General features: G+C 38.3%; 1 protein-coding gene across 3 annotated transcripts in view; it reads right to left on the minus strand.

Moving 5' to 3' along the window:
* EMB (embigin) overlaps positions 1 to 25,727 on the minus strand; it is a 49,784-nt gene that overhangs the window by 19,338 nt on the left and 4,719 nt on the right. Inside the window, exons 2-6 of one of the 3 annotated variants that reach the window (XM_060634578.3) lie at positions 18,337 to 18,426; positions 17,774 to 17,863; positions 17,203 to 17,292; positions 620 to 803; positions 299 to 387 (exon numbers count right to left, since the gene is read on the minus strand). In XM_060634578.3, coding sequence (XP_060490561.1) covers positions 299 to 387; positions 620 to 803; positions 17,203 to 17,292; positions 17,774 to 17,863; positions 18,337 to 18,426 — 543 coding nt within the window. The remainder of the gene's footprint in view (positions 1 to 298; positions 388 to 619; positions 804 to 17,202; positions 17,293 to 17,773; positions 17,864 to 18,336; positions 18,427 to 25,727) is intronic. The other 2 variants (XM_060634579.3, XM_060634580.3) reach the window with 2 other exon arrangements.

Below are 25,727 nucleotides of genomic sequence, written 5' to 3' on the forward strand. Positions count from 1 at the left end.
CTCAAGAGACTGTTATGACTTGCAAATAACCTGGCACCCCAATCTTTCAAACTAAAATTTGTGCTTTAATCTAGGGGAGGGAGGCTGGATGGCAAGTTGATTGGGAAACACAAAGTCTACCACTGGGAAGACTGGGAAGCTCCATTTTTAAGGTCACAACTTAGGATTCAGTGAAAAGCATATGATTTTCTCTCAGCTAATTATGTTTAGTGCTGTAATGATAACTTAAATATTTGGATATTTAGAATTTTAAAAATTTCATGCTGAAATTATCACTCTATAAATTATTAGTACTGACCTTTGAAGTTAAATGTACCTCTTTGTTCCTTTTCTCCTCCAAAGAAACAAGAATAGCTTCCCATTTGTTTGCTATTAATGATGGTAAACCTAAAGAGAATTTATTAATATAGACTTAGTTCTCAAAACACTTCTTGATCAAACTGAAAAAGACTTAGCATTCAGTCAAAATTCTAAAATAGAAACAGTCCCGTAAATATGCAAAATAGAACATTAGCATAACTTTCAAGAGACAGCAAAGGAAAGAATGCCCAGTCAGCAAAAATGTTAAGAAGTTAACAAATTTCATCTAGCCATGCAGGTTAAAATTTTATATACTTACATGTACTGGGCATACAGGATGCATCCTGTTGCATTGGTGAGATAATTCTCAAGTAGTTCATCACCTTTTTTCCAAGTCACATTTACTGAATTCACACCCCTAGATATTGTGATTTGGCATGTGAGTTCTATATTAGAAGGTCTTTCTAAAGTGATGTTTTTTTCCACCGGTACATTGGAATGTTCTATTAGCCACAAAAGAAAACCAAGAAAAAAAAAGTTGTAAAGTTACATTTAGGGGAGACCCAACATATATATATAGATAGATCTATATCTATCTATATATCTATATCTATATATATATCTATATATCTATATCTATATCTATATATCTATATCTATATCTATATATCTATATAGATATAGATATATAGATAGATATAGATCTATCTATATATATATATGTATATAAAGCAGTTTTAAGTAATCAATAACAATGCTCTATCAACCTTTTTTTTTAATGTTTACTTAGTTTTGAGAGAGAGAGAGAGAGAGACAGAGCATGAGTGGGGGAGGAGCAGAAAGAGAGGGAGACACAGAATCTGAAGCAGGCTCCAGGTTCTGAACTGTCAGCACAGAGCCCGATGTGGGGCTCAAACCCATGAACCGTGAGACCATGAAATGAGCCAAAGTCAGACGCAGACCGACTGAGCCACCCGGGTGCCTCAATAGTTTCTTAATGTAACATTCCTTTGAAGAATTATTCCTCTGTCAACATAGATTAGGTTCCCTATATTAATCTTTTTCATTGTCACAGCTGAAGAAAGGGTTTGTTACATTGACAGAATAGCAAAAGCTTAAGGCTATGATGTTAATCTTAAAATCTCTAGCTGACAAGGATATAGGGAATGAGCACTGTATAAAGGAGTGCCTTATGCTGATAGCACAGAAACAGTCCAACTGCAAAAACAAAGGAAACCTAAGGGAGAGAATGAAGTAACTGTTGGGACTCCTTTCAGGAATCATGTTCTTTGTAGTTCTGACAAGAATGTATCAGTATCCAGCAAATGAATGAAGAAACTCTAGAAATCTGACACAATGATGTTGCAGATCTGGGCATTTTGCATGAATTGCTGCAACCCTCCCCAACACACAATTGTGTGTCCCTTGGGGAGGAATACCCCACTACCTAAGCTGTACTTATGTCCCAAAATATAAAATAAAGGGGGAGAGGGTCCTGAAACGAAGTCTCTAGATCCATCTACCAGTTTACAGGAAATACAGAGGATGGGAAAAACATGTTAAACTGCACCCCGTGAAAGTGATCAACAAAATCTGGAGTGTGAGAAAACTCTACAAGACGAATGATCTGGTTTTGTCAACTGATAAATTAGAAAAGGGAAAGAAACGAACCTAAAAATAAAAAGATACTTTAAAAACACGCCTTTAGAAAAGGAACTAAAACCAACCTGTAATATTTAGGGATGTACACCTGCGTAATAAAACAATTTTAAAAACCAAGGCTGTGACTGTATAAAAATCAGAGTAGTGCTGGTTACTCTTAAAGGGAAGTAAAGGGTTGTGTTTGTGGGAGGGCACTGCCTTATAGAAACACGTTTCTCAATCTCATGGTCAGTAGCGTGGTATCACTAAGAGCAGAACGCAGAGCCAAAAATGTGGAAAAGAAAAAAGAGAACCTAAGTAGCATAACATCATTTTTAATTCCACTTAAAACTTTACAGAAATGCTTCCTTAAGCAATGACCAGGTGCAAAGTTAGCACAGGTAGTGTGAGGTGCTTGGTGAGCACAAGCTTGAAATAACTGCTCTCGGAATTACAAGAGTGCTGAGTAAACAACAAAAACAAAAACAAAAACACCTAGGTATAAACAGATCTTAACAACATCCAGTTATACAGGGAAAAAAACTGAGTCAGACAAACTGAAGGAATTTACACGTTTTGGCTCATTTTCTGAGTGCACCAAAAATAAGACTAGGTACTAGTAAGCATGAGAAAATGTTTTAAGATTTTTTATATTCGGTCCTAAACTTCTGTCTTCTGTTCCTCATTCGCCTTTAGCTCTGGGGTACCCTTAAAAGTTAGTCCTGTCTCTGTCAAATCAAGAAATTTACTTCACTAGTCAATTTCATAAAGGAGTTCTCTACACAGTCTGTGCCTTCACCCAATATAGCATATTCTGGTATCTTACTACCACATTACAAAAAGTGCTTTACCATAGGTTAAAAATGGCCTTAATTGTTTAACCTGACTACCTCTTTTCACAGCTTATGTTTTATTTAATGTCTCCCAAGTATCAGCCATTGCCAGGGACTACATACGCCTTGAAATTCTCTTTCCCTTGCTTCTATTTCAGGATTTTAATACTTTGCTGGCCACACCAACTCCTCCAACCACCCATAAATGTGGTATCCCTTGGGACTTTGCTCTCTGGCCCCTTTCCTTTTCAATTTGACACTCCCATGTTGGATTCAACTATTATCTCTAATCTCCTTTATTCACAAAACTCTTAGCTCCATTCCAGACTTGCTTCTGGATCCCCATGTCCATAGCTCTGGTGTCTACTGAGCATCTAAACCTAGATATCCCGCAGGTGCTTCAAACTCAATATACCCAAGGGAGATGGATTAGCCTTCTCTTCCCCTGACCCACAACACCGAATCACATATGGGAGAGTTCAGTTGATTCCAACTCTGAAATGCAAATATATTTGCCCAGTTGTCTCCAGCCACTTTTAATGTATGCCTTTGAGGTGATTCAGGACACACTCCCCTCAAAATATGTCACCTTGGTATCCTGGATTTTTAAAAACATTTTAAAATGTATTTTATTTACTCTGAGAGAGAGAGAGAGAGAGAGAGAGAGAGGTGGAAATCAAAAGATGGAATCAATTTCCACCAAAAGAGATGGAAATTGGCAACATGCAACAACATGGATGGACCCCAAGGACACCAACCACAAGTGAACTAAGCCAGCCATGGAAGGACAAATACTGAATGACTGCACCCATCTGGAGGGGTCTGCATTTCTTCAGCATTTGCTCATAGCAGTTATGGTCTTTGCTGGTCCTTCAGGGATCCTTAGAAAGCTGAGCTAGTTTGCTTTATCTCCTTGCTGCTGTGTGACAGGAAATATTAACTTACAGAGAAGTAAGGGGCCACAGGAGGTCAAAATGTCCAAGGTGCGTCTATTGAAAATTCTTTCACATCCTGCAAAACTGCTCACTTGTTGCTTCAGGGACAAAGTCTTTGGAGATTTCTGTGAGTCTTTTCGCCAGGGCTAAGCTGAGTGTCAGTCATTACTGCTGGCCTCTGCTCAGCAGAGTTTATGCTGGCAAGGTACCCCTGCTCAGAATGAGGAGTCCCAGGCCTTGGAGCTGCAGGCCATTGAGCTGCCAGAGGCCCGAGAGGCCGGAGCACCCAGAGAAGGCTATTTTGACCCTTGCATTATTTCCCTGGCACCTCGTGGGGCTGACGACAGACTATCTTTCTTGCGGGAGGACTCGCGAGAAGACATGGCAGCACTATCACTCCTAGCGAGAGGCCTTTACATTCCAGAAGGTGACTCCGGGACACCACGCTCTTTTCAGTGATGTGGCTCATTGGAGCCTTCCAACATTAGGAAGTTAGAATATGAATTTTCACCCCCATTTCACAAGGCAGCCGCCCAGTGTCAGGTTCCTTGCCTGACATTGCTGACAGGGCAATACAAAGTATCTTCATGTTGGACACCTCAGTTTCCTCATCTGTAAAATGGCACAATACATATTTCCTGAGACTGCAGAAAGAATTAAATGAGCTATCATGGGGTAAATGTTAGTAATATATTAATTGCTGAATAATTCCCCCACTTAACTTCCTCTCACCATTTATCTCACTGGGGAATATAACAAAAGCTATGTGTTACCTAAAGTTATGTATTTTTCACATCATTCCATCTTTATAGCAGTTCTATGACATAAGTACCATTTTTATCATTCCTACGTCAAAGATGAGGAAGCTGAGGCAAAGGAAGGTTACCCATCTTTCCCTAGATCACATATCAAGACAACGACAGATGTTAATACAAAATTAGGTGTGGCCGGGTTCGGATTCTTACAACCAATGATGTGTACCGACTCTCAAAGATATGAAATTCTTATGATAATGGAATGCTCTTCCTCATCACTTTCAAACTATTAAACTGCGGTCTTAAATGAAAGAAAATATAAATAAAAGATGAAATAAACTTATAATGCAGCAACATAGCAATGTGATGACAGATGGTGTGATCAACATACTTTAAACATTCACACTTTCAACTGAATGCGTGTAGCCTTTCTTTGTGTCAGGCCAGTTTCTCAGCCTTCCTTGTCACCTCCCTGCTTCTTGGAATACTTCGCAGAAGCTTCTGCAGCTTGCTTTCCTATCAGAAGATCAAAAACATGTAAAAAGTCTTGCCTCTATTTTGTAGTTAGCCAACAAACTAATATGTCCATTGAACTCAATGGACAATGTTTCAACTTCCCCAAAACCACAACTGCAATGTATTTCTGCTATTTTGGAGTGTTGCAAAAACATCCATGACATCAACATTTCTAAGACTATACCCAATTGCTCAATTTCTGAACTATATTTTTAAAAGGATGTTCTTAAAGTCAAATGGTAATTTACATCTGTCTCTTCCTAATTCTCTTTTATTTTCATAATTAAAAGTTTTTAAGTATATGGACATTTAAGCAATTTGAAATCTTCAGAGAAATGACAACAGTAGGAACTTAATGGGTCTATTTAGGAATCATATCACTCAAAATAAAAGTCTACTTTGTTCCTCTATAGAAAAAAAAGTGAAAAAGGCAAATTGAAATTTCTTGCATAAGACAGTGTTTCCAAATATGCTTTAAAAGCAGTAACTTTTATTTGCAAGAGTTAAATGTACCACAACATAAAAAAACTGGTAAAATGGGACAATTCTGACTGGGGCAGAGATAGGAAATATGGGGCTCTTCTTTATTTTACTGTAGATGTCAGTGAGGTCCCATGTTACATCCTAAAATATAGATGGAACATTTAGAATCTTGACAGAAATCGTCAGAAGGCCACTTGAACATGAGGCCAACATCTGTACACAAAACGGATTCCTATTTTTAACATTTTGTTGCTCCATTTATATGATGCTTCTTACTGTACGGAGTTTAACTGACTTTATGAAACAATTCCTCTGAATAAGAATAAAATATGGTATCTTAAACTTCATATTCAAAATTTGTACAATAACACAAGAAAATTGCTCCTTGCTTCTTGTAATTTTCAGCTTCTCCCAAATTAAATTTCATATTGAAGTAAAGAATCATGATTATTTTTTTTCTCTGCATCTGTTATTTAGATGCCATCTGATCAGCACAATACTGATGTGATAGAGTCTAAAATACACATGGTTTGTCAGTAAGATACTACCTCACACTAGTCAGAGTGGCTAACATTAGCAACTCTGGCAACAACAGATGTCGGCAAGGATGCGGAGAAAGAGGATCTCTTTTGCACTGCTGGTGGGAAAGCAAGCTGGTGCAGCCACTCTGGAAAACAGTATGGAGGTTCCTCAAAAAGTTAAAAACAGAACTACCCTATGACCCAGCAACTGAACTACTAGGCATTTATCCAAGGGATACAGGTGTGCTGTTTCCAAGGGACACATGCACCCCCATGTTTATAGCAGCACTATCAACAACAGCCAAAGTATGGACAGAGCCCAAATGGCCATTGATGGATGAATGGATAAAGAAGATGTGGTATATATATATACACACACAATGGAGTATTACTTGGCAATCAAAAAGAATGAAATCTTGCCATTTGTAACTACGTAGATGGAACTAGAGGATATTATGCTAAGTGAAATTAGTCAGAGAAAGACAAATATCATATGACTTCATTCATATGTGGAATTTAAGATACAAAACAGATGAACATAAAGGAAGGAAAGCAAAAATAATATAAAAACAGGGAGGGGGACAAAATATAGGAGAATCTTAAATACAGAGGACAAACTGAGGGTTGCTGGAGGGGCTGTGGGTGGGGGGATGGGCTAAACGGTAAGGGGCATTAAGGAAGACACTTGTTGGGATGAGCATTGGGTGTTATAGATAGGGGATGAATCACTGGAATCTACTCCTGAAAACATTATTGCACTATATGCTAACTTGAATGTAAATTTAAAAATAAAATTAAATAAATAAATAAATAATAAAATACATGTGGCTCCTGAATTCCATAACCTTAGAACAGAAACTCACCAACATGCACAAGAAACCTAAATGGGTATAAGCCTAACCTGAGTATAAAATGTATATTTAAAAAGTATATAATAAGGAGCACCTGGGTGGCTTAGTCGGTTGGGTATATGACTTTGGCTCAGGTCATAATCTCACAGCTTGTGGGTTCAAGCCCTGCGTCGGGCTTTGTGCTGACAGCTCAGAGCCTGGAGCCTGCTTCAGATTCTGTGCCTCCCTCTCCCTCTGCCCCTCCCCTGCTCGTGCTCTGTCTCTCTCGGCCTCTCAAAAAATAAATAAATGTTAAAAAAATTTTTTTAATGTATATAAGAAAAGTATGTGTGTGTATGTATACATGTGTCTGTACACACACACACAAACACACACACACAGTCTCCAAGTCTTCCCTTTGGGATCCCTCAAGCTCTAGGAACTATGTGACTGGTGTTATATAAGCACAGCTTAGTCTCAAAATTTTTGGAATTTTATGCAGGCAGCATCAAAAGTCAGGGAAATACTAGAAAATGTAGATGGCTTCTACACAAATGAAGCCGGGTTTACCAACCATAATTCAAAGATTCAGCAATATGATGGAAAATGTTATAAAATTAGCCAAGAAAAGATGTTAGTTAGACTTCATTAAATGAAGTTCCTGCTGGTCACTTAGTACCAAGTATAACAGTTATTTCTCTACTTTCTAAACTGCCTTGAAATCATTTCAAATAACCATTTAAAAGGGACATGGTTCCATTTGAATTTTAGAAAGGCACATTTCTTCTTGTTTTCAACAATGTAGCCTTTAATTTGAGGGTATAGCATTGAGTAATAATCCATCAACTAAATACCTTTTTATACAACATAAGGAATAGGAGGTACTGTAATAACTGTTCATATCAGTTAGAGAGAAAATACAACTAATAGTTAAACTGTTTTAGTAATAAAACAGGTTACTATGATTTCCAGATAACTAACACAAAATTAATCCAACACTGTAGTAGTAGATTATCCTATTTTTGGATAACCAGAATCTGAATACCATTCCCGTACATGTAAGTTTTAATGAGAGGCAAAGCCCCCTCAGTCACTATGTAAGCCGAAAAACCAGATATTTCTTCTACCTCTCTGAGGGTAAGGGCATGGCCACTTGACAAATCATATTCTCCCATCCAGGACTTTAAAATTAGAGAGAATGACTAAAGGCCCTACACAGAATTGAGAAATTAATCACACAGCAATGGCAAACGTTTAGCAATGATAGGGTATGTGTTCATATAGTCATTCATTCAAAACTTATTTACTGAACACCTACTACATGCCTTTCATTCATCCATTCATTCACAATTGTACTAAAAATCTACTAGGTGCCTTTACTCTGAGCACTGATATCAAGAGTACAGTATTAGCAACAATATCTTAACCAGATGATTTCAGGGTTTCTTGCTGTCTGCCCTCCTTAGGTCTTTGGCATATTCGAGACTTTGGTTTCCATCCGAATCATAAATCTGGAGAAATAGAAAGCCTGGGGGACAAGCTTTTTGACATTGGTGTGGGCAATGATTTCACGGATATGAGCAACAAAAACAAATATAAACATGTGGAACTATAGCAAACTAATAGGTTTCTGTATAGTAGGGGTACGCAGGTGGCTCAGTTGGTTAAGCATCTGACTCTTGATTTATTTAGGCTTAGGTCATGATCTCAAGGTCATGAGATAGAGCCCCGTGTTGGGTTCCACACTGAGTGTGGAGCCTGTTCAAGACTCTCTCTCCCCCTGCCCCTCTCCACTGCTCACTCTCAATCTCTCTCTCTAAAATAAATAAATAAATAAATTGAATTGCATTGCATTGCATTGAAATGAAATGAAATGAAATGAAATGAAATGAAATAAAATAAAATAAAATAAAAACAGGCAAAGGAGCTGAATAAACATTTCTCGAAAGAAGAGATACAAACGGCCAACAGATACTTAAGAAAAGGGAACTCCTGTACACTGTGAGTGGGAATGTAAATTGGTTTAGCCAGTATGGAAAACAGTATGGAGATTCCTCAAAAAATTAAAAACAGAACTGCCATATGATCCAGCAATCCCATTTCTGGGTATGTACCTAAAGGAAATGAAATCAGGATTTCAAAGAGATATCAGCACTGCCATGCTCACTGCAGCATTGTTCACGAGAGCGAAGATGTGGAAACAATCCAAGTGCCCACAGAAAGAAGGATGGATAAAAAGGATGGAACATTATTCAGCTGTGAGAAAGAAGGAAACTCTGCCTTTGACGATAACAAGGATGAACCTGGAGGACATTATGCTAAGTGAAATAAGCCAGACAGGAAGAGACAAATACTGTATAGTTTCACTTTTGTGTGGAACCTAAAAATAGAAAGAAAAAAGCTGAACTTGTAGAAGCAGAGAGAGTAGAAGGATGGTTACCAGGGATTGGAGGAGTGGGGGAAATGAGGAGATGCTGGTCAAAAGGTACAAGGCTGCAATTCTGCAGGGTAAGACTAGAGAGCTAATTAATGTACAGCATAAAGACTACACTTAATAACACCGTACTGAACACTGCAAATATGCTAAGACAGTAAATTTCAGGTGTGCCCATCATACAAAAAAACCAACTTTGTGAGATGCTATGTTAATTCATTGACTATAGCAACATTTCACTATATATGTATAACAAATCAGTATGCTGCACACCCTAAATACATACAATTTTTATTTTCTTATTTTTCTTTTTTTCTTTTTTCTCTTTTTTTTTAAAATTTGCATCCAAATTAGTCAGCATATAGTGCAACAATGATTTCAGTAGATTCCTTAGTGCCCCTTACCCATTTAGCCCATCCCCCCCCCACACCCCCTACAATAACCCTGTTTGTTTTCCATATTTATGAGTCTCTTATGTTTTGTCCCACTCCCTGTTTTTATATTATTTTTGTTTCCCTTCCCTTATGTTCATCTGTTTTGTCTCTTAAAGTCCTCGTATGAGTGAAGTCATATGATTTTTGTCTTTCTCTGACTAATTTCACTTAGCATAATACCCTCTAGTTCCATCCACATAGTTGCAAATGGCAAGATTTCATTGTTTTTTATTGCCAAGTAATAATCCATTGTGTATATATACCACATCTTTATGCATTCATCCATCGATGGCCATTTGGGCTCTTCCCATACTTTGGCTATTGTCGATAGTGCTGCTATAAACATGGGGGTGCATGTGTCCCTTAGAAACAGCACACCTGTATCCCTTGGATAAATATGTAGTAGTGCAATTGCTGGGTCATAGGGTATATTTTTTAATATATTTTAAAAAGGAAAAAAATTAATTGTAATAGATATTCTAAGTCGAATGAGATTTAAATCACAGGTGATAATATAATATCAGAAAATCATTCGTTCCCCTCCAAATTATTCTACAGATTCAGTGAAAAATCAGTCAAAAACCAAGCAGTATTTGTTGTGGAATTTGATTCCAAAAAAATCTACATGAAAGAGTAAAAATGCAGGACATTAGAAAACCTATTAAAAAGAAAAGAACAAAGATATAAAGATGTATCATAATGTTTCACAAAATTAATATTAATGTATTCATGATGCTAAAAAACACCAAGAAATTAATGGAATAAAATTTCTGGATTGCAACTTGGAAACTATTAGTGGTCAAGAAGTCAAGATAACAGTTACCATGAGATTTGTTTTTTAATGAATTAGAAGAGAAATTATCAGTGTAACACAACTATTAGGTGTGGGCATAGCTTAATGAGCATTTTGTTTAGTGTGTGTGTGCATGTGTGTGTGCTGCGTGTGCATGGGTGGTGAATCAGGTTATAAGGTAAATTCATTTCTTACTGTGCCCAACTCTATAAAATGTCCAAAACACATTGAAACAACAAAGGAACAGAGTAGAACGTGGGAATTTGGAATATGATTAGGGTGATGTTTCAAAGCTAAAGGAAGAAGGAGAACTATTCAATACTGAGTGTTGAGACAATGGCTATCTACATAAAAATAATTTAATAAAGTTAGTGCCCTATCACACACAGTAAATAAAAGTACATTTCAAATGGATTGAAAACTGAAAGGTGAAAAACTCCTATGAAAATACTTCTATAAAAATGATAGGAGAAAACAAAAACAGTGAAACTTCCTCACAATAAAAAACACCATGCAAATGTTTAAAGACAACTGGGAGACAGTATTTGTAATTTCAGTAAAAAGTACAAATCAGTACTTAAAATTTATAGCTGTCTTCCAGACATCAATTTAAAAATATATAAACCCAATAGATAAATGGATACAGGATGTTAACAAACACACATATACATATATATAAGTAGGTCCAACTCCAAAATGCAAATTAAAACAAAAGTGATACAGCTTTTAGCGCTCATGCTGCCAAAAACCAAAGAGTTTAATAATATCAAGTGCTGGTTAGGATCGAGGGAGAATTATAGTCAAATATGGGACTAAGGGAGAGGTAAACTGTCACTTTAGAGGGCAAATTGCAAGTCTGTATTAAAATTAAAATGCACATAATTTCTGATTCAGCAATTCTACTATGTGGTATTATCCCTAGAGGAGCACATGCAGTCATGCCCAGAGAGAGAGATGTAGAAAGAAGTGTTCATTATTGAACGGTTTACAATAGAATAAAAGTTCAACAAACTGGGGTACATTGAGAGGAAAATGTCTAAGAAGGCTGGTATATTTATACTGTGTGCACAAGTAAAAGAAACAAGCTATGCCCATGTAATATGGCTAGATCTCCAAGAATTAATACTGAATGATAACAGAAAGCAATATGCAGAACAATACATTTGGGTTTAAAACACTAATTTTAAAGAATACAAAACAATGCACACAGTACTCTATAGTTTCTATGAATACAAACACACACACATACACACACACACACACACACACACACACACACACACACACACACTCATTGAACAGAGGTTACTCCTGGAGAGGAGAGACTTGAGACAGAAGCAGGGGTTGTGCAAAAGGGCTTTGACTTCCTCTGACAAGTTGTTTTCAACACCAGAAATTCTATTTGGCTATTTTTCAAACATGCTTTGTCTTTTTTTTTTTTTTTGATAGTGTAATATTTTCTCATGTTTTAATATTTCTTCTTCTATACCTCTACCTACTATTTCTATGATATAACAACTCTAGACAATCTAATCCTGCTGTTCCTCAGTGGACTCTCAGTCTTGGGGACTACTCCACTGTATTTTGTATTTCTGACTTGTAAGTCCTCAGTAGAGATTCCACAGCCAGAGCAGGCGATGTGTCCTTCCATAAAGTTTTTTCATTTGCTTCTCTGCAGAATTATTACCTGCCAGGGTCATGTTTGTGTTATTTTTCAGCTTGCAGGCTCCTGTATAATCCAAGTAATGTAAATGTGCACTCTAAATCTCATTGAGGGCAGGCCCTTGACTTTGAGTACTCAGGGTCTTTGTTTTTGATGCAGAACAAGGCTAAACCAAGGCTAAAATCATGGCCTGGTGCTAACCCACTATTCCCCACCCCTTCTCACTTCCTAGGCCAAACCTCTTTTCACTGTATTTATAGCCTTCTGGCGGTTTTCAGTTCCACCTTTCTGGAAGGATCGGCTTTCTGGGGATTTTCAGTTCGAACTCCCCTCCTTGCTTAGATTCAATGCCTTATTCTCAGATCTGTGGCTCTTGGAACTCAAATACCTTGTTGACAAACACAAAGAAAACCAACACATCCGTTCACAAACTTGATGCCTGGTCATCAGTTTTGGCTGGCAGATATTGTTTTTACTTTTTGTGTACTTAACTAAATACTTAAAAGAATGTTTGAGATATTTTAAATTTTCTAGATATGGTAGGAGGATTTTCAGATTCCCTAATTTAGTATATTGCTGGAAATAAAAGGTTACAATATTTTTTTTTAATGTTTATTTATTATTGAGAGGCAGAGAGAGACAGAGCATGAGTATGGGAGGGGCAGGGTCTGAGGGAGGCACAGAAGCCAAAACAGGCTCCAGGCTCTGAGCTGTCAACACAGAGCCTGACGCAGGGCCTGAACCCACAAACTGGGAGATCATGACCTAAGCCAAAGTCGGACAATCAACCAACTGAGCCACCCAGGCGCCCCAAAATGTTTCAATATTTTTGAAAATCAACTCACTTTTACTTATGTAATTAAAAATTAATTTAAAGTGCTAAATACAAGGGTGCCTGGGTGGCTTAGTCAGTTAAGCATTTGACTTCAGCGCAGGTCACTATCTCTCGTTTCATGAGTTTGAGTCCCACGTCAGGCTCTGTGCTATCAGGAGCCTGCTTCTGATTCTGTGTCTTCCTCTCTCTCTGCCCCTCTACCGCTCACACTCTGTCTCTTTCTGTCAAAAATAAATAAACATTAAAAAAAAAAACCTAAAATGCTAAATACATATCAGAGAAACAGAAACTACTTCTCTATACGTGCTTTATTGAAGATGTAGCTTTTGACTTAATTCTGAAAGACTGGGAAGATCTGAATGTAAGCAGCAGACAAGGGAAGAGATGGGACTATATCCTATCAAGTTCCCTGTCCCACTTATGCTAGGATGTCCCGTCCCTGCTCCTTACCACCATCATCTAACTTTTTCATTAGATTCTTCACCCAATGTTAACAAGCACGTGATTATTAAATCATTTGTCTTCTTATGTTGACGGGGTGGGGCACAGTTACACAGCTGTTCTTTAGGTATAGAGCAGTGGTTCTCAACTGGGTAGATTTTGCCTCCCCAGGGGACATGTGGGTGGCACCGTGTGGAGAGCTTTTCGGTTGCCACAACTTGGTGAGTGCTACTCAAATCTAGTAGGTAGAGGCCAGGGATGCTACCAAACATCCTCCAGTGCCCCCCAGTAGCCCCACTGCCCCTACAGCAAAGAATGATCCCGTGTAAAAGGTCAGTACTTCTGCTAATGAGAAACCATGGTGAATGCGTGCAGCTACTGCCACTTATATCACTACGGTAGCTCCCTCTTCCATATCTTTCTGTCACTCTGAATGTTAATATTCACTTCGTTTTTCTCTGCACATCAGCAGCGTCTGCAGAAGGTGTGATGACTGAGAGTCTGGCCCTGAGAAACATCACACCCATTTGAACCTCCTCGGAATCCTTCTAAGGTCTTCTCTGCCACAAGGGGTCTGAGCAGCCAAATATAAGGGACTCATTATTCTTTTTCTTTTTCGACTAAAAAGTCCATTTCTTTTTCTCTCTTCCTGAATCCTTTTTCTCAATCTCATGGACCAGGTTAGAGTCTGAGAGGTCCTAACCCTGACTTCTTGACTCTAGCTCTAGGCAACAAGGCTACCTTCCTTTCCCAACCTTAACGACTCTTCTCAAATTTCACTCCATACCTTAATTTAAATATCTATTCCATTAGTGACTGCTTTGTCTGACTCCCCGTTTCACCAGGACCTTGCCAGGCCAGCTGCTAACATTTCAACATGGCAAATAAAATTTGTCATCAGGGAGAGCCTACCCCAACATTACCAGGGTGGTCAAGAAAACTGCCCGCTGATGTTTTGATTTTGACCTCTTTAGTTAAACTATAACACATTGATTGAGATACCAAACACTATAATATGCAGAGGGAAAGAAAAAAAGAATAAAGTAACAATAAAGAAAACACTCTAACTGCTGTAACACAAACAATGAATTTCAAACACTGGCAATGGAAAAATTAGTGATGTAAAAAAAAAAAAAAAGTCCATTATCAAAAGAGCAGTTTTAAAAAGCCCAATGATATTAGAAAAGGGGAAAAAAGGGGGAAAAAAAGAAAACCTCTTATTCTTAATCAGTTATACTTTCACAATATATTCATTATCTCCACAAATGTAATTTCTATAACAAATGTATTTAAGAATAAGGTAATTAAAATATTTGTTTTCATTGTTTTTGAAACTTTATATATTTTCAAAAATAATGTAAGTTTCCTTAAAATAGGTATAATTGTTTTAATAATACTGTTGAGGGAAATGGATAATTGGGCATTAAGAAAGACAGCATATATACTGATTAATAGCATGGCCCCCGGCAGCACACTTCCTGGATTCAAAACCACGCTTCAACTTCTCATCTGGGACCTCGGTCAATTCACTTGATTTCGTTGTGCCTCCTTTTCCTCATCTGCAAATTGCAGATAGTAATAGTACCCACTGCACAGAGTTGTTATGAGGACTGAACTACATTATATTTAGAAATATATACATTGTCTGTAGTCAATCAATCCCATGTGCCTGTTAAGTAAATAATTAGCAGCATTTTAAAAACATAAAATAAGTAAATGGTCAGGCTTCCATGAATCAAAGGTCATGTTTTCCATTCTTCCAGGCACAGGATCCTGTGTTTCCCCAGCCTCTAGCATCTTTGGTAAGTAAGCATGCTAGGAGCTGGGCCAGTGTCGTCACGATGGTCCAAAATGTGCAACTAATGTATTATATTTGAATCTCTCTACAAGAAACATTTTATCTCCTAACAGAGAGATCCATTTCTAAAAGGGCCTGAGGGAAAGAGAAAATAATAAGGACAACCTAGAAATGTAAGTGCAGTTCAAGTACACAATAATATCACAGTATGAAAACATTCCACTCATAAAGTGGATTAAAAATCCTAGTGACAGCAATAAGAAGAAAGCCCGTGGTTCCTAATGAGCTTGAACACATCTTCAGACTTAACTTCTGTATTTCAGTAAAGGTGGTCCCTAACACCAAGCATTTCGATGGGCAGGAACCATGAGAACAACCTACATGAAGACGCAACCAGCTCAAAAGTCCACTGTTTCAAAATCAACGTCAAATCTTTTCTTTTGTTGAATAAAAATGAATCCAGATTCACCTAAGGAGAGATTTTATTCAGAGTCTATTGCGGTAAGGAAGATGCTCCAGACTTTGGATCTGTCTGCAAGTATCTCAGAACCAAACAGAAAACACTTTCCTTTTACAGGAAGCAGGGGTGTGGGGCGGCGGGGGGTGGGGGGGTGGGGGGGTGGTGGTGGCAGGTCAGTGGGCACTTTTGAGGGGAAACAGAACAAACTGATGGATGGAGGCAGCATGATCGGGCTGTGCTCAGGCCTCGTGCTTGCTTAGACTTGGGGCAAACCAAAGTTCAGGGGCCTGGGAGGAAGAAAAAGCCTGACTAAAGCTTGATCAAGCCAAGGCAGATGATAACTAATAGACCACTGTGAATGCTTGGTCTCTTCCCAATGACAGGAATACTGGTTTTAATAGAAGCGTTAGAATAAAAGAGTAGTTAGGAGTTAAACCCTCCAAACGGGTTAAGTAAGTAAATAACCAGCCCAATACCAACTGAAAAGTCCACTTTTTTCTCTCTTCCCGGACACCAACCCTTTTTTTCTCAGGGTCCTTACTGGGTAAGTGAGGGGCATGATGTTGCCAACATCACCTGGCTTGTCAAAGGATTTGCAAGCTTAGGTTCTCATATGGGTCTGTCTGGAAGAAACATTTCATCTGATGAAGAAAATCAACAAGTAGAACACGCAAAAAGTAAAAAATTAGGTAACAACACAAGACACAATTACGTTTTACAATTAAGGATAATTCCAAATACTGGAATAGAGACTGAGAACAAACAGTTGTACAAAGTCATAAGAAATGGTCTCCAAAAAAAGGTCAGTGCAAACATTCCTTTGGTATCAGAGGGGAGATGTGGGAAGCATACTGTTTGTATGAGAAAAAGAGAAACAGTTCTTAAGACAAAAGGACAGTTAAAGACCGGACAGGTATCGGATAAAACATGCTATTGACCCAATAAATGGGTTTACAGTATTTTAAATTCTAGTTATACTTTTAACATTGTTACTAAAACAGACAACTACTCTTACTCATTTAAAAAAATCTGAGATTACTTTTGAAATACTGGAATCCAAAACTGTGAAAACGAAAGCAGAGCTGAGTTTCAGCACAGAATACTTTACTTATTTTTCCACAGCACTGTCATTGACTCATTTAGTAGCATCTTTCATTTCCCTGCCTAAAGGTCTCCCAGGACCTCCTCAATGCACAGAGATTTGAATGGACGTACCAGCAAGAATGGATGAAAACGTAAGAGCATCTGCCAATCAAAATGAACCTTCCCTTCTTCTCTGGCGTCCCTCTTCTAGAGAGGCTTCCTTAACCTTCCCACGTCTGACCAGCTGCCCCCTCCCTGCACACCAAGCACATTGCCCTCTTTGCCTTAGACTCCTACATGCTCCCTTCTAATCGGATGAGGTACTGGTATGTTTCTCCCATCAGACCATGAGCTGGGATTAATACCTCATGAAGCAAAATGCAGTCACTTAATTAAACACAAAAACTTTGGGGGGGCACTGTATTATTTGAAATGTGGTACATTTACCGGTCAGTGATATGTTATGACTCTCCAAGGAAAGGTTAGAATACTTTGTCATCATTTCTCGTCGGATGGGTAGACTTGTCAAAGGTGAAGCTGTAAGAAAAAGATCAGGTGACTACATATTATTATCAAGATGAAACAATATTTTACTTATTTTTCCACAGGACTGTCATTGACTCATTTGACAGCATCTTTCATTTCCCTGCCTAAAGGTCTCCCAGGACCTCCTCAATGCAGAGAGATTTGAATGGACGTACCAGCAAGAATTGATGAAAACTTAAGAGCATCTGCCAATCAAAATGAACCTTCCCTTCCTCTCTGGCGTCCCTCTTCTAGAGAGGCTTCCTTAACCTTCCCACGTCTGACCAGCTGCCCCCTCCTTGCACACCAAGCACATTGTCCTCTTTGCCTTAGACTCCTACATGCTCCCTTCTAATTGGATGAGGTACTGGTGTGTTTCTCCCATCAGACCATGAGCAGGGATTAATACCTCATGAAGCAAACTGCAGTCACTTAATCAAAAACAAAAACTTTGGGGGGGGGCACTGTATTATTTGAAATGAGATACATTTACCTGTGGGTGGTATGTTATGACTCTCCAAGGAAAGGTTAGAATACTTTGTTATCCTTTCTTCTTCAATGGGTACACTTGTCAAAGGTGAAACTGTAAGAAAAAGAACAGGTGGTTACATAGTATTATCAAGATGAAACAATACTTATTTTTCCACAGGACTGTCATTGACTCATTTGACAGCATCTTTCATTTCCCTGCCTAAAGGTCTCCCGGGACCTCCTCAATGCAGAGAGATTTGAATGGACGTACCAGCAAGAATGGATGAAAACGTAAGAGCATCTGCCAATCAAAATGAACCTTCCCTTCTTCTCTGGCATCCCTCTTCTAGAGAGGCTTCCTTAACCTTCCCACGTCTGACCAGCTGCCCCCTCCCTGCACACCAAGCACATTGCCCTCTTTGCCTTAGACTCCTACATGCTCCCTTCTAATTGGATGAGGTACTGGTGTGTTTCTCCCATCAGACCATGAGCAGGGATTAATACCTCATGAAGCAAAACGCAGTCACTTAATCAAACACAAAAACTTTGGGGGGCACTGTATTATTTGAAATGAGATACATTTACCTGTGGGTGGTATGTTATGACTCTCCAAGGAAAGGTTAGAATACTTTGTTAACCTTTCTTCTTCAATGGGTACACTTGTCAAAGGTGAAACTGTAAGAAAAAGAACAGGTGGTTACATTGTATTATCAAGCTATGTATTATCATACATACAAGCTAGTATGTAACAGCTAAAATGTTATATTGTATACTATTGAATGAAAAATGTTTCAGGAAGCTCCAATGAACTAGGTCTCCTATGCTCCCAGAGATTCAGAAATATATGGAGCTATCAAATGTGACCAAATTTCCAACTTTTTCTATGTTCTTTTTTTTTTTTTTACTGAAAAATACCTACTGATTTATATCAAGTAGCTTTAAAAAAATTCATTGTCTTATCCTACCATTTGTAGTTTCTTTATAAAACATAAATGAAGACATTGAGGAATTAGATAAGAGTGGTAGAAAAGACAGACATGAAGAGGCAGAAAGAAAATGAGTAAACAAAGACAGAGAGACCATAATAAAGGGGCATTAAAAGAGGACAGAGAAGATACAATGAACACACAGTGAAGGTTTCTGTTTGTCTTCCAGTGACAGACCCAGCCGCCCTCTACCAAAGTGACTTTTGGTTTTCCTCTGTCACTTCTTTCATCTTTTGAAAACCTTTATTGAAGAAGAAAATTTCCATTTCCACCTGGCCCACTCATGTGGAGAGTGTATTCTGGCTACGGTTTCTTTGACTTCAAGGCACCTGAACTTACCTCCCATGAAAACCACCCCAACTCTATCAAGTAAGTCAAAAAAGGGAAAAAGGCTTATTTATGAGTGTAGTCTTGGCTGCATTCTTTCAACATTTCATTCAATTTAAATTAAACCTGAGCCTTTTTTTATTTCACTTTCTTAATACTCTGCTCAGAAACTTACTCCTAGTGCAAGATTAGATTTCCAGTTCTTTTCTCATGTGCATGAAAAATATCAAAATTAGTGATCACCTTTGTTGGTTCAGCTTATACATAGCTTTTACAATACTGCCTAATAAAAAATCTACCTAGCAGAACCTAGCTCTCCAATAAGCTGTATTCCAAAGGCTTGATCACTTCAACGCAGCTTTGGAAGGTAGAATGCACTTCCTCCTTAATCCTTTAATGAAATTAATATGTAAATCATACCACGCTCTGACAATGATTATAACGGAAAATATGCCCTGAGTTTCTCACTGGGCTATCAGGAATACAAAACATTTCTTCCACCCACATCTAATATTCATTCATTTATATTCTCTCTCTCTCTCATTTTCTCTCTCTGTGTCTCCCCTCCTCTCTCTCTTTCCCTGTCTCCCTCTCTCTCTCTCTCTCTCTCTCTCTCTCTCTCTCTCTCTCACACACACACACACACACACACACACACGGCCAAAAGGCGCTTATCATCATTCTTCTCCTGATAAAAAAAAATATTGTTTTTTCCATTCTTGAGCATAGCTCACTTAGAGGTTGTATTTAAGAGGAAATATCTCAGGAAGATGAAGGCGGATATGATTGACTTGTGGATCGGAAGCCAGGAGGGTGCGGATGGGAAGGAATGAGCTGCTCTAGATCATCTGTTCTGTGAAATTTGCAAAACATCAACTTGGATATCTTTGCTTCCTTGCTTGGGAGTTCTCTTTTCTTGGCCTAGCCTGCTGCAGAGCTGAATACAATTGTGAGGGTTCCCACCGCATTCTTTACCCCTAAAAAAAGCCTATAATCCTTTGAAAATAATATTGCTAATAATACTAATAAACGATATGAGATGGTCTAATATCTGATATTTATTAGACCATATCATTTATTATTAGTAGTAGTATTCATACCACCAACAGCAATAAGAAAGTGACATAAGCTGAAAAAAGTGTTTTATTTCTAATTCTTATTTCACTTAAATAAGTAAATATGTAGAGCCCCTGATACATGCTTGATGCTGGTAAGGACAATGAGGCTGAGTAAACTTGGTCCCTCCAGGGTGACATGGGTCATATTAATATCAATTAAGCCCACAATGTGATTGAGAGTCATTAAAATTTCAGAGTGCCACCCACTGGCTGTATTGACTATAACTGGCTTGTGTATTTCCCAAATTGGCGTGTGAGCTGCAGAGTACGAAGCCAGGTTTCCATCTCTGAGGGACTCTGGATGGAATAGAGGTGGAGATAACGCCAAGCAGATGGGCTTGGAGGCTGGGGTCATTTTGCATTTCTCGCTATCAGGACCTGGATGGAAGAGCCCACCAGTATTCGAGCAAGAAGAGAAAAGAGGTCTAGGTGTGGCATGGGCAAAATCCAAGCTTACAGAAGCTGAAGGAATAGGAGGAAAAAGAAAAACCAAGCTTCAAGAGCAGGGAAGTTTGGGTAACTCCAGAATGTGCTAACTGTTGTAACCACTTCCCACGGCCAGTCCATATATTAAAAATACAGACATCCGTAAACCAGCCGCCACCTGTATCCTAACTTTATATCCCTTCTAAAGCATTCATTTATCTTGATCAGGCTCCAGGTTCCACTGAACAAGCCCAAGTGCAAAAGGAAATGTGTAACTCTTGCGATGTTTTGCCTTGGGAACAGTCCCTTTAAGAGGCAAGGTACACAAACCTCTTGAGTGGAAAAAGCAGGGCAAGTCTCCGGAAGGTGTGAGAATAGTAACAGTGAGAAGTCCTTTGTTTTTAATCAAAAAAGTGGGAATGTAAACCTTACTGCTTTCAGTAGGAGGACACTGGCAGGAGGCTGATTCAGCTGAGGTTGATGTTTAACGGAAATTGGCAGGAGAGTCAGGCAGATTGGTTTGAATACTTTTCCAAAAGGATTAGGCTGAGTTGCAGAAAGAAATTCAAAAGGAGAGGCAGGAATTTTGTATCCTAACCCAAGTGCTGCCTCTGACTTGTTACCTGGGGTTTCATTTCATGGAGGAAACAGGAGGGATCAGAAAAGTTGTATAATATTGAGTGACGGTACCAAGATCATAGCATACATTCCTCAATGTATCCTGCTCACCCCTTTCTTAACCATTGCTGGAGATTTTTCCACTCGACATTCTTTTATAGGTAGTGGCCAAAATGCCACATGAAAGAGTAACATCTAATAGTTTTTTCTTTTTTTTTAATTTTTTAATGTTTATTCATTTTTGCAAGACAGAGAGAAACAGAGCACAAGTAGGGGTGGGCAGAGAGAGAGGGAGACACAGAATCTGAAACAGGCTCCAGGCTCTGACCTGTCAGCACAGAGCCCGACGCGGGGCTTGAACTCACGGACCACGAGATCATGACCTGAGCCGAAGTCGGATGCTCAACCAACCGAGCCACCTAGGCACCCCACATCTAATAGTTTTTCTAAGGATTAAAGATTTTTCTCCCTCTGCAGGGGCGATGGGACATGAGGGTGTTGCACCAAAGAACTGAATAACATCCTAATTTTCAACTATTATTAGGTTCATGTAAGATAGCAAAATGGTCTCTACTTAAATATCTTTCACATATTATATTTTAAAATAGACATTGCTAGATGGGTTTATAATTTATACTATTAACACTTTTAAATGAAATAAACATGTTCTAATTTCTACTTAAAATATTAAGGTAACATTTTCACATATTTAATTCGGGAGCTCCATTTTAATTGAAGTAAATTGGGAAGATAAAGAAGAGGGTAAGTAACACTAGAACACTGCATTGGGTCTTAAGATTTGCTTTCACCTGTATCAGAAAATAAGTTCAACCGTACCTCTGTTTAAGAATAAGCATTTTCTCTAAGTCCCTCCCCCCACCATCTCTTTATTATATTTTACAATCTTGGAAGGACTTCATTTAGAGAAAGGTGTAAGTAAAAGCCATTATTAGGATAAATATCATTCTCTCTCTTTTTCTCTCTCCTCCAAATAATGTGTTGATTGCTATCAATATATATAACTAACATTATTTTTAATAAATCTTAATTTTAGCATTGTCTGATACACAGCATTATAAACATGCAGCCCAATTACAAAAAGACTATAACCTAGGAATGGATAATATATATTATTTATACAACAGAGTTTTGGAACTCAGAATATATTTCCTCATGGAAGCAATGCTATATATAACCATGAGATCCCATGCCAAATTGCAAAAGCCTTTTAAGCCATGATATGACTAAACTATAGCATTAAAATATCGAATTACCAATATTTCTAATAAACAGTGCTTTTAGAATTTTACTTCTGGATTCAAGGAATATCCCCTGTCTGTAACAGCAATAGTAGAAAGAAGAGGAGAATAAGACTATATTGATCCCAGACACATAATCCAGAAAGAGTTTGTCAAAAGAGAAAAGAAGGTTTGACAAAAAATAAATTCCTGATGGGGACATTTACAAGTCAGACTTTCTAAGTCAGGGACAGATAAAAAAACAAACAGGGAACTCATATTTTTTCTACATAGAATGAGAACCATTGGACAAAAAGGCCATTTTTAGACCAGCAAAAACAAACAAACAAAAAGATGAAGAACAATTAAAAAGCCTAATGGCAAGAACAGTGTGCTCTTTTACAGAGCCTTGTAAAACTGTTTTTAAAACTTGGCCACATTGAAATATAAACAAATTGATCCTTTCGTTTCTTTTAAATATGATTTCACAATAAAATATATTTTGAAAGGCAGTGTGAAAACTCTTGTTTCAAAATACCTCTAAATGGCCATTAAGATATTTTAACAGTGAAACTTAGGTCAAAAAAACTCTTAAAAAATAAAACCCCCAAGGTTTGACTATGGGTTTGTCGAATGTGTCACTCAGTAGATTATTCTTTAATGACACTTACATTCTGTTCAGTGGTTCTCAGCTTGGGCTGACCTTTGCCTCCACAGGCCATCCGACATTCCGGAGGTCACAAAATGGAGGCCGTTACCACTTGTATCTAATAGGTTACAGTAGTTTTCTAGTAATGCCACACAAATTACCACAATGTAGCAGTTTACCACAACAGAAGTTTATCCTCTCGCAGTTCTAGAGGCTAGAAGGCTGAAATCAAGGTGCAGGGCTTTGCCCCTTCTGCAGGCTTTAGAGAAGAATCCTTGCCTCTTCCTGGCTGTTGGTGGTTGCCAACAGCCTTGGCATTTGTTGGCTGATAGCTGCATCAGCCCAACTTCTGGCTCTGTCTTCACAGGGCCATCTTTCTTCTGTGTGTGTCTATCTCTGTATCCAAATCTCTCTCGTTTCTTTCACAAAGACCACAGTCATTGGGTTAAGGGTCTATCTTAATCTCCTATGACCTCCTTTTAACTCGATTACATCTACAAAGACCCTACTCTCAAATGAGGTCACATTCACGGGTACCAACAGCCAGGACTTGAACTTATCTTTTTTGGAGACACAACTCACTCATGATATAGGAAAGGCCAGCGATGCTGCTGGGCATTCTACAATGACAGCCCCCCACGATAGAGAATTATCAAGCCCCAAAAGTCATAATGCCAAGGTTGAGAAACCTTGATTTCAAAACAGGTACCTCCTTACTTCCGATTCTTCAATGTGATTATTTTTAGTAATCTTCAAATGGCCCTGTGGCCCTCAGGTCCTGTTCTATACACTTTAGGTGTAGATATTTTAAAGCAAGAACATCTCTTGCCACCTTTTTTGCCAGCCACACCCTCCTGCCAGGGGCCTTTTGAGGACCTTTCACAGACAGGCACTAAGGGCTGGAAGGAGTTTTGAAACACAAACCAGGAAATCTATTATAGCTATTAGCTAGCTCCAGCCTCTTGGCTACACGAGGAAAGCACTTGGGCTTCAAGATCAATCGAATGATGTATCTAAATTCCCTTTCAGGATGTCAGAACTATGTAATTATAAGGCTATTGAAAAAAAAAAGATTCTATCTTTGGAGTGAAGATACATTAGTAATAATATAATCACAACTTTTTAAAAATAATTTTTTTAATGTTTATTTATTTTTGAGACAGAGAAAGACAGAGTGTGAGTGGGGGAGGAGCATAGAGAGAGGGAGACAAAGAATCCAAAGCAGGCTCCAGGCTCTGAGCTGTCAGCACAGAGCCTGATGCAGGGCTCAAACCCACGAACCGTGAGGTCATGACCTGAGTCAAAGTCAGATGCTAACTGACCAAGCCACCCAGGTGCCCCAATATAATAACAGCTTTAAAAATTGCAGAAAAACATTATTTCCAATTAAAGGAAAAACACCATTTTCAAAGATAACATCTATTATTTCTAACAATATATTATTTGAGATAGTATATGTGAACAGTGACTATGTCTTATCAGGAGTAGGGGGTTTATTATTTTCATAGAATATTGTGAGGTTTTTTTCTTTTCTTTTCAAGATTTTATTTTAAGTAATCTACACCCAGCATAGGACTCAAATTTACAACTCTGAGATCAAGAGTCACGTGCTCTACCGACTGAGCCAGCCAGGTGCTCTGAGGTTTTTTCCTTCTATGTCACTGTGTGTGTCTTTTTTTTTATTTCTATGGTTCACATTATATTGTGAAATATGGAGGCCAGTGATACAAAAGTAATTTCAAAAGAATACACTGTAGGATGAACAGCCTCCACACTTACAATCTGTTTAAGGACAAAAACTCCTTTGAAAAATGATACTTAATTACATAAACTAATGACAGTTTCTCAACTCTCATTGTGGTTTAATGTCTATGTTGACTAAAGCTTTCCCAGAAAGAGTTGAAATTCTTTTTTCTTTAAGTTTGTTTGTTTGTTTGTTTGTTTGGAGAGAGAGAGAGAGAGAGAGAGAGAGAGAATGGGGAAGGGGTAGAGATAGCAAGAGGGAGATAGAGAGAATCCCAGGGAGGCTCTGCACTGACAGCCCAATTCAGGGCTCAAACTCAAATTGTGAGATCATGACCTGAGCTGAAATCAAGAGTCGGATGCTTAACCAACTGAGTCACCCAGGCCTCAAGAGTTGAAATTCTTTTTCCTTCTTTTCAAACAATCTCAAAGAGAAGAGTTTCAAGCACAGAAAAATTTTCCCCTGAACCATCTGAGAGCAAGCTGATGACCTGATGACCTATTCCCCTCTGAAATGTTACTATACATTCCTTACAAAGGACATAACCCTCACACCATCCCACAATGCCATTAAAATTGGGAAATTAACATTTATGCTATTACCATCTCATCCCACATCTCATCGAAGTTTCAACAAAAGTCCTTAAAATGTGTTTTTTAGCCAAAGGTTGCAGTTCGGAATTACATGTTGCTCTCAGCTGCCGCATCCCTCTGTTCCCCTTCACTCTGGAACAGCGTTAGTCATTCTTGACTTCTATGACCAGTATGGCTCCAGAATAGGTATGTTGAATATGATTAGATTTGGAGTAGACCTCTTTGGCAAATATGTCATAGAGATGATGTTGTGTTCTCATTGCATCCTATCACATGG

This window comes from Panthera onca, chromosome A1 (genome assembly GCF_046562875.1).
Source record: "Panthera onca isolate mPanOnc1 chromosome A1, mPanOnc1 haplotype 2, whole genome shotgun sequence".
NCBI lineage: Eukaryota > Metazoa > Chordata > Mammalia > Carnivora > Felidae > Panthera > Panthera onca.